Genomic DNA, 9,590 nt, shown 5'->3' with positions numbered 1-9,590 from the left:
ACATCATTTGTGTGATTTGTAAGTGAGGTTATGAGTCGAGTCTGATTGGATGGGTAAACTTTTTGATTTCTTGCCAGAAAAGAAAAATCATCATGCATGTCATGTAATTCTACTGGATATTCAATGTCGACTTCCAAAACATAGCCTACTGTTTGGTCCTCGCTCCAATTTTCCATGTTGGCAACAGCATTGTCTATTTCGTGTCGACTCATCCAAGCAAAATTTTTTTTTGGCAAATTTTTTGGCATTGAAAACCTGTATCAATTATAAAGGTCTAAAACAGCTAGAAAACTGTTGGGTTTTTCAGTATTGTAAGGTCTTCCAGTATAGTGATTATTTGCAACTGCATGTCTGTGAACACACGTAACTATTCCGCCCCTGATAGAGGATTGGAAAAATGTGTACATTGAGTAATCTGTCAAAAGTTCCAACTCAATTTTGGTATATTTAAGCATAGCGTCAAAGGAAAGCCAGGCAGTGTAAAATAGTGAACTGGGTCAAGTTTGAAAATTTCGAGACTAATGTTGCGAAAAGATTCCAGTATGTCAGCTAGGAGTAGGACGTCTGTTTTCAAATATAAGTCACTGTATTGACCAAGTGTGCGACAATTGAAGTGTTTCCAAACCTTTTGTGCATGCTGATAATTGTCTGCACTTATTGTACTATCACAAAGAGAACTGTGAAATTCTTCTATAGGTGGTAAACTTTCTTCATCCATTTTAGCCCAAGAATCACAATATTCGTATGGGAAAGTTCCTTTATGTGATACAAGAGGTAAACTTTGATGTTCGAAATGTTTTGATGTGTGTTTGAGAATGTAAGCTATTTGCTCAATAGTTGGTGTAAGGCCAGCAGGTTGTAGTAGATTGGAGGTTAACGAATCCAAACTATCAGGTGAAAATTTGTATGAATCAAGAAATCTGAGATGGAGTCGATTGGACAATTGTATAGTAAATGATATATACTTTTCACTTGTCTGAGGAATTACTTGTAATTTATGAAAATCATTACTACAAATGGAACTGAGTGCAGAGACAATTAGGTGGGTATCATAAGATGCTGAATTGTGTAGAAATACTGTGATGTATGTTTGACGTTGTCTTTGTAAGTTACATGCATTGCAAAGAGCAGTCCTATAGTATCCAGTGAGATGACAATGATCATAAACTTTATTGTTTTCAAAAGGCTTTTTGCATGCATCGCAAAATTTTGCATCAGAATGCATTTGCTCTTGTTCTCTAGTTAATGGAAACATTCCAATATAATGTTCATCTATCGATTCTATGATCTGGATTGCATATTAAGTTAAAGTGGTTAGAAAATGTATGGCAGCATTTTCACCTCTATAGAGTATAGGACGCGATGGTATTTTCTGTGATAGTGGCGCAACTGTCCAGTATCTGTGTTTCATCTCTAACAAAATACAAACAGTAGGACATTACAACATGATTATGTTTAGTGTTTGTTGCTCGATTCCCTCTCTACAACCTCCTCCTCCTTGCAGTGCTATCGATTTTACCCGTTGCCTCGGCTTCTCCATTATCACCACCATCATCATCATCATCATCATCATCATTATCAGACTCTGAGTTTGGTGGTGGTGGTTTAATGAGAAGACATTCAAAATCAGCATAACAACTTAGGAGTAGTTTATATTTTCTCAATGGGTTTTTAAATTCTAAAACTGGTGGTGTTCCATCCTCTTGCATTTTAGGCATAGTAACTCTCGTAACTTTTTGTTGAGAACAATATTCTTCGTGTTCTTTCATTTGTTTTTCTCTGTCTTGAATAAGGGTATAATGAGTAAAACATCGTCGACAGATAATTATTTTTCCATCATGTTTAGTTAGTTGTTTCCTAATAAGTTTTTCAAAATCAACAATTAAACAATAGTGAGTTTTGGTTTCTACTTTAAATGTAGCTACATCGACAACATCAGTTGCCCTTTCCTCCTTCTCATCCCCCACACCCCCGCCCACTCCTTCCTCCTCTTTGTCATCCGCTTTTTCAACAAGCAGTAATAAATCAAAGTGGTCTTGTCTAGTTGTTTTGCTAATTCGACACGGATAAATTAGATTTTTATCGTCAATTCCTTATACATTAACAGAAACTGTCGGGTTATCCTTTCCAAATCTATCTAGTTCACAAATTGGTGTTGGAAAATCAATGTTATTGAAATTATATAGTTGATTGTTCTTGTTTAACAAACGATAATAACGATTATCAACACAATATTTACAACTACCTCTAATGTGTTGCACTAGTATCACATACATGAAACATTTAGAATCTGTTTGATTCTGTGGGTTTATAATACATTTTTAGACAATATACTCTTGGGTAGCTTAATATATGAAGACCCCTCTTGGTCTTTCAATGGTCTGTATCTATTAATTCTTAGCATCAATCCATCAATATTTCTTAATGACCAACCACTGGATTTACCTTGATAATTTGTCTCTTCTATGAGTAAATTAAAAAATGAATCGCGAATCTGTTTTGGTAGATTGTCTAGTGATGTTACAATGAAATTGATTGTTTTAAAAGCCACATTTGCTAACTCAACAATTTTTCACTGTCCTTATTGATTTTCTGATATGTAGATTCCACAACAATATTGAATTTTATAGCCCCACTTCATTGAAACCTGTGAGCCAATAGACTGGAAATATAATTGTCTGAACCATTAAACATTGGGTTATAGTCTATAAATGGTTTGTGACCGGATTTACTATGTGCAAAATTATTATAATAATAAGTTTTTAGACAACCTCTAAATTCATCTTCTAACAAACTGAACCGATTATAATTATCTGTTTTGTCCTTTAAATGTCCCGCTCCACTAACACCTGGCTGCAGCAGTGGTCTTTTTTCTTCTGCAGTTTGCACCAACCTGTTTCCTTTCAATAGGAGCCATATTTTGTAGTTACTACTACAATTACCTACGGTAGAAAAATAGAAAAACATAATACAGCAACAATATTTACATAAGTGTATGTGTGTGTGTGTGTGTGGTGTGTGTGTGGTGTGTGTGTGTGTGGTGTGTGTGTGGTGTGTGTGTGTGTGTGTGTGTGTGTGTGTGGTGTGTGTGTGTGTGTGTGTGTGGTGTGTGTGTGTGTGTGTGTGTGTGTGTGTGTGTGTTGTGTGTGTGTGTGTGTGTGTGTGTGTGTGTGTGTGTGTGTGTGTGTGTGTGTGTGTGTGTGTTGTGGTGTGTGTGTGTGTGTGTGTGTGTGTGTGTGTGTGTGTGTGTGTGTGTGTGTGTGTGTGTGTGTGTGTGGTGTGTGTGTGTGTGTGTGTGGTGTGTGTGTGGTGTGTGTGTGTGTGTGTGTGTGTGTGTGTGTGTGTGTGTGTGTGTGTGTGTGTGTGTGTGTGTGTGTGTGTGTGTGTAAAGTAACAATAAAATAAAAGATTATTAACTGTTGTTTTCTATTGTGATGATGTACACTCGCTTTGGTATATTTTAATATTAAATGTTCTACCATATGGTTGAACAGACATCAAATAATCAGTCATGTCGATTTTATTCTTTTTTTCGTCAAATTGAACATTTTCTCGTTGAAGTAGCGTTCTGGTAAAACATACAACTTGTTGAGGCCATCAACTTCAAGTTTCACTAAAATTCTATCACCATGTTGTGTTTTCAAATGTGCAGCACTTATCATAGGATAGTTTTGATCTGGTATCAGTTCTTGTAAGCTCGTAAATTTATAAGAAGCTGTTTCCGCTGAAATTGCTTTGACTAATTCTTCAGCTGACATCTGAAAGTCATGGTATTTATTCGGTACAAAATAGTTTATTACACAATGATAATGTTCGATCTTGAACTTGATCTTCCTTTAAACAATAGATTTTTCCTATGTCTGCGAGTAAATTTTGATAGCAGTCACCTAAAATTCGTTCAGATGTGGGTGTGCTTCTTGAGGTTGGAAAAAGACAAGACCATCATTTATAATTCACAAACGACGGTGAATTTAGTGTGTATCCATGAGTGATATATGAATCCAAGTGGTATAATCGGAAAGCTAATTTTATACAATTGCAATACCAGATTTCACCATCCATGGCTAGAATATGTTCGAAAGAACATGGAGGTATGTGCAACAATCTGAATGGGAGATACCAACCACTATTAGCAATCCTTTTAGCATTATTCAATGCTGAACTATGAGATGAATAGTTTATTTTCATATTTCTAACTAAATTACACAAACTCCATATCTTTTTGTAATTCAACACAGGTCCATTGTTCATTTGGTGTCATTATTATTTTTTACACTAGAAAAAAAAATGCTATGATAATATTCACTCTAGTATTTTTCACGTTAGTGTGTGTGTGTGTGTGTGTGTGTGTGTGTGTGTGTGTGTGGTGTGTGTGTGTGTGTGTGTGTGTGTGTGTGTGTGTGTGTGTGTGTGTGTGTGTGTGTGTGTGTGTGTGTGTGTGTGAACAGTCATTCATACTCATTTTTTTTATCTTGTTATCATTATTAGTGTCCACTACCTATAGTGAAAATACGTTAGGTTTCTCATAATATAATCAAAAGTATACTCTTCGGGGTTTCTGTCAAATGAACGATATTTCTCTGGGTTAATTTCTCTCAAAATGAATGGATCAATATATCTACTCTTATTTTGAAATTCAAACATATGCGATGTAATGTCAAAGAATTCCTTACAACAACATTTGTACATTACTATAGTATTTATGGGGCATAAACACTGATGGTCTAAACATGACGGTAAATGAAAATCTTTTGTTAAATCTATATGCTGTTGTTTATACAACAATATGTAATCGGCATCTTTTTCTCCTTCTTCTTGGAAGTCAAGATTTTGCAGATACAATGCTGTAACATCTTCACACGTCAAGTGTTCAGCTGCAATCATGTTCATGAGGTCTTTAATATCAAGTCTTTTACATATAGCATACAATTTAGAAACAAGGCTGTTGCTGCTAGTTGTACATTGTAATTCACGATTTTCACCATATTCTAAAATCTGAGATTGCATTGATTTGGGTATGCTGCACAAATTTGCTCCATAGAAAATTGCATTTATGCTAGCCTCTTTGGATAAAGTTAGTAGGGAGAGTGGTGATTTTAGCTCATTTAAACCCATTTCTTTTTTTAATATGTTTGGCATGTGTCTTCTCTTAGAGGAGAACATCTGCAAAATAGAAAAAAACAAAATATGTTTGTATGTGTATGTGTCTCTCTCTCTCTCTTAATATAAAAGAGGTTGTTTTTAGATTTTTTTACTTTGAAATCATTTTAATGTAGAAGAAGAATAAGAAGAAGAAGAAGAAGAAGAAGAAGATGAGGATACAAAAATAATATGATATAGTAGTAGAGTTGTGAAACATACCTTTGAATTTTTGTTAACGAAGAACAAATATGTGTGTATAGAATATTACAACAATATCTCTCTCTGCGTGTGTGTGTCTGACAAAGTCACCACTTTCAATTGTTATTCTCAATCAATAATGAGTGCACACACAAAGGCTGCCTGCTGCTGCTGGTAAGTGCTTTCAATGGAGTTGTTTAGAGAGTGAGAAGTGTTCTGTTCGAGTTTTCAGGCAGCAATAAACATTCTGGTCAAATTGAAACTGTTTTATGATGTTTACAAACAGAAGAAAGTGCAGGGTGGAGGTAAGTCTCAACAGAAGGGGGGGAGGGAGGAGGGATAATGATAATAATAGGGTAGGGTAGTAGTAGACTTTGCTTCTTGTCATCATCTCAATTATTCAAAATGTTTTTTGCGTCTTGCATATTTTTTCTTTCTGCTGATGCAAGAACTCCACCCCTTTGCCAGACACACAGCAGCAGCGAGGAGGAGTGATGACAACAGTCAACTTATTTTGTGCTGTGGAAGGAATGCAAATAACACACCATAACAGTGTTAATTAGGGTTGTGGGGTGCACCAAATTGAAGTGCTGCTGTGTGTTGTGTGTAATTATGTGTTGAGATTCACATGAAGCAACAGGCAGCGTGTTTTGTGACACTCGATAATTACACACACCCGCACACACACACACACACAAATTAGGGGTATTGTCCTTTTACACGACTACAGAAAAAAAAATAATTGTAGGTTGTTGTCGACAATCATTGCCCACTGCCACCACCCCCCTGCCCCTGCAACCAACTCTGTCACCACCACCACCACGCACCCCTAAGCTTAGGCAATATTCTATAAAATGGGATAATACTTTGTCACTTGTGCACACAATCGTCTTTTCTTTGAGTGAGTAGTACACGTTTTTTTGGGTGAACAGTAATCAGTAAACACAGATGACCAGTCCCCTCTCTACAGTAAAACACAGACAACAACCAGTCTCTCTCTCTCTCTCCTGACAGAGTAAGTAAGAGTCATCTTATTGATTTTTTGTTTGCTGGTGAGTGTCTCTTTGACCCAGTCTCTCTCTCTTGACAGAATAAAGAGACTTATTGATTTTTTGTTTGCTGGTGAGTGTCTCTTTGACCCAGTCTCTCTCTCTTGACAGAATAAAGAGACTTATTGATTTTTTGCTGGTAGTAGTTTTTTATGTGTTGCACTTTTGTTTTGATAAGAGAACCTTTGTCTTTTTTTTGATAGTGATGAAGGTGTGTATGTCGTTTTTTCAGACATGAGCAGCAACAGTAATACTAATGAGGAGCGGGTGCCCCCAACTTACCTTCCTCCCTATTCACATTCCCCACATTCCCCACCCCCACCGTACAGCTCCCGACCATCATCCCCGACACACCCAAACATCCATCCCCCCTCCTCCTCATCACTCTATGATATTGATGATGATAGCACTGATTCACTGCCTTCATCCCCCACATTCGAAATTAACAGACCACAATCCTCAACCCTAGCCCCAGACAGCAGCTTTGAAGAGAGGAGGATAATGACATTTTTAAGGAGCAATGTCCACATCCGGAGTCAGCTCAACATACAGAACATACGAGTTGATGATGATGATGATGTTGATGATGATGAGCCAGATCATCGACATCATCTCATGAGTGTATGTTCTGTATGCAGAGAAGTGGATAACTTCATCTGTCTACTCCTCCCCTGCATGCACCTAGCATGCAAAATATGCATGCAAGGTACAAGAAAATGCAGGTATTGCCGCAGATGGATCGATGACTGGCTTAACATCAGGCAATCTCCTCATTAGTGTCTAATTCCTACCCCACCCGAACCTAGCCTAGCCTAATCCATCCTTACCTTTTTCAAAACGTCTTTCATCCAGTTCTTGGCAGTCCTCCAAACCACAAACCTTTACCAGCATAATATTGTCGCAGAAAGGTTCTGTTATAGGCACAAGATTTGATTCATCCTGCACCAACAGTTCTTCTCCAGCAGTGTAATCAATTTTCCCAATGTCTGTGATAAGTTTGTCATTGCATAGATTTTCTGTCAGCAGCCACAAACCAAACCGCTCATTGGTAGGCTTTATTTTATTACCACAGAGCTGAAAAACACTAAACATTTTGGAAGAAGCCATGTTCACTCCTTCGCTGCTACTATCAAACTGAGCGAATGTCAATTATTCTGGAGTATTTACTGGGATACAGCTAAGGAGAAGGATACTGTGCATGTGCAAAGATAACTAGAAAATTGTTGCATAATGTTGTGCAATGTGAGCAGAGAAGGTTGTAATCCAATGTGAAACACTAAACACTTTGGAAGAAGCCATGTTCACTGCTTTGCTGCTACTATCAAACTGAGCGAATGTCAATTATTCTGGAGTATTTATAGGGATACAGCTAAGGAGAAGGATACTGTGCATGTGCAAAGATAACTAGAAAATTGTTGCATAATGTTGTGCAATGTGAGCAGAGAAGGTTGTAATCCAATGTGACGTCATCCAGGCTAAGAGCAATGATGGGTGGAGCCAAGGTCAAATGATAGGAGGAGGAGTGGGTGTCGCTGAAATTGCATCGCCGAAAGTAAAGTAAGGTGATTTTTTACCTATATGATGAGAAGAGGTATATTCTAGATGATGGAATTACAACTCTTGCAAATGGACATTACAAGATCCCCACTCTAGCACACATTGATGAGGAGGATGAGGAGGAGGAGGAGGAGGAGGAGGAGGATGAGGAGGAAGAGATGATTGACTCTCATGAAATTCCCAAGATTCAGGCAGCTAGCAGTACTACAACAGCTAAACGGTTACATTCCTCATCACATGATGAGCTCATTGATAAAGTCAATGAGTCAGGAAGCAGTACTATCCCTGCTAAACGGTCACGTCCCTTATCAAATGATGAGCTTGCTGATATGACCAATGACTATAAAATAGATGGTGATGCATCCCAGTACAGCATTTTGAGAAAATTGCTTGAAAAGTGACATCTATATCCAGTACTTCAATCAGCAATGGCACCAGCAGACCCTGAATCACCATGCCCTTGCGGTGATTGCATGTTTGTCATGAGTGCAAGGTGGAGTGTTGAGCCACTATTCAACATTGGAGAAGGATATCATGATCCTTTTGGAACTTTCGAGAATTTTGCTGATGTGATTTCTTAAACATTCCCAACAGCTACACTTCATATAGGTCAAAAATCACCTTACTTTACTTTCGGCGATGCAATTTCAGCGACCCCTACTCCTCCCCCTATCATGTGACCTTGGCTCCACCCATCACTGCTCTTAGCCTGGATGACATCACATTGGATTACAACCTTCTCTGCTCACATTGCACAACATTATGCAACAATTTTCTAGTTATCTTTGCACATGCACAGTATCCTTCTCCTTAGCTGTATCCCTATAAATACTCCAGAATAATTGACATTCGCTCAGTTTGATAGTAGAAGCGAAGGAGTGAACATGGCTCCTTCCAAAATGATTAGTGTTTCTCAGCTCTGTGGTAATAAAATAAAGCCTACCAATAAGCGGTTTGGTTTGTGGCTGCTGACAGAAAATCTATGCAATGACAACCTTATTACAGACATTGGGAAAATTGATTACACTGCTGGAGAAGAATTGTTGGTGCAGGATGAATCAAATCTTGTGCCTATAACAGAACCTTTTTGCGACAATATTATGCTGGTAAAGGTTTGTGGTTTGGAGGACTGCCAAGAACTGGATAAAAGACGTTCTATTCTAAAGAAGGAGATGTGTGGATCATTCAACTTGTACTTGAGAGGGAAATTCTCCAAAATGGTGTCAGCTAAGCATGGAGTTAAAGCAAAGTTGCCATACTTATTGGACAGTGGAAGCGATATGTCAAAGAAGATTCTACATCTGCTTGGGGAGGACAACTATAGAGAAGTGCAGCAGAAGTACTACAATCCAGTGGGGATACCATACAAAGTAGAGCTTGCCGATGTCCCCATTGCTACATTAATGGCGGAGTTACCAACAATATTGGAGCAGCTTAGGAAGGAACATTCCTATCTTCTGGAATTGGACATAACACAGGACTTTGCTGGAATATTTAACAAGAGTGGAATGTGTGATTTTCTAACTACAAATCATTGTTTTTGTTTCCAAGGAGAATATAAAGAAGACTATAATGTAATTGTGAATAATGATGGAACTGTTGGAATTGATTGCTTGACTTGGGTTAATAATAATGTGAGAGTAA

At 37.8% G+C, this 9,590-nt stretch overlaps 1 protein-coding gene across 1 annotated transcript; it reads right to left on the bottom strand.

Annotated features, from left to right (window-relative positions):
• Positions 1-1,343: 1,343 nt before the first annotated feature.
• LOC120354575 lies at positions 1,344-7,853 on the bottom strand. Its single transcript, XM_039441923.1, has 3 exons — positions 7,217-7,853; positions 2,792-2,942; positions 1,344-1,413 (listed from the first exon to the last, which is right to left on the bottom strand). The coding sequence occupies exons 1-3, from the start codon at positions 7,494-7,496 to the stop codon at positions 1,344-1,346; spliced, it is 501 nt and encodes a 166-aa protein (XP_039297857.1). The 5' UTR covers positions 7,497-7,853.
• Positions 7,854-9,590: the final 1,737 nt, after the last annotated feature.

This window comes from Nilaparvata lugens, chromosome X, assembly GCF_014356525.2.
Source record: "Nilaparvata lugens isolate BPH chromosome X, ASM1435652v1, whole genome shotgun sequence".
NCBI lineage: Eukaryota > Metazoa > Arthropoda > Insecta > Hemiptera > Delphacidae > Nilaparvata > Nilaparvata lugens.
This window is presented reverse-complemented; position numbering and strand designations above follow the sequence as displayed.

What these genes read in the sequence shown, in the direction of transcription:
- LOC120354575 (XM_039441923.1), bottom strand. Translation starts at nt 7,496, where the DNA reads ATGGCTTCTTCCAAAATGTTTAGTGTTTTTCAGCTCTGTGGTAATAAA. An exon ending in TGAAAGACGTTTTGAAAAAG is followed by an intron (nt 2,943 to 7,216) that starts GTAAGGATGGAT and finishes TTTCTACCGTAG; the next exon opens with GTAATTGTAGTAGTAACTAC. An exon ending in AATTATAATCGGTTCAGTTT is followed by an intron (nt 1,414 to 2,791) that starts GTTAGAAGATGA and finishes GTATTTTGTTAG; the next exon opens with AGATGAAACACAGATACTGG.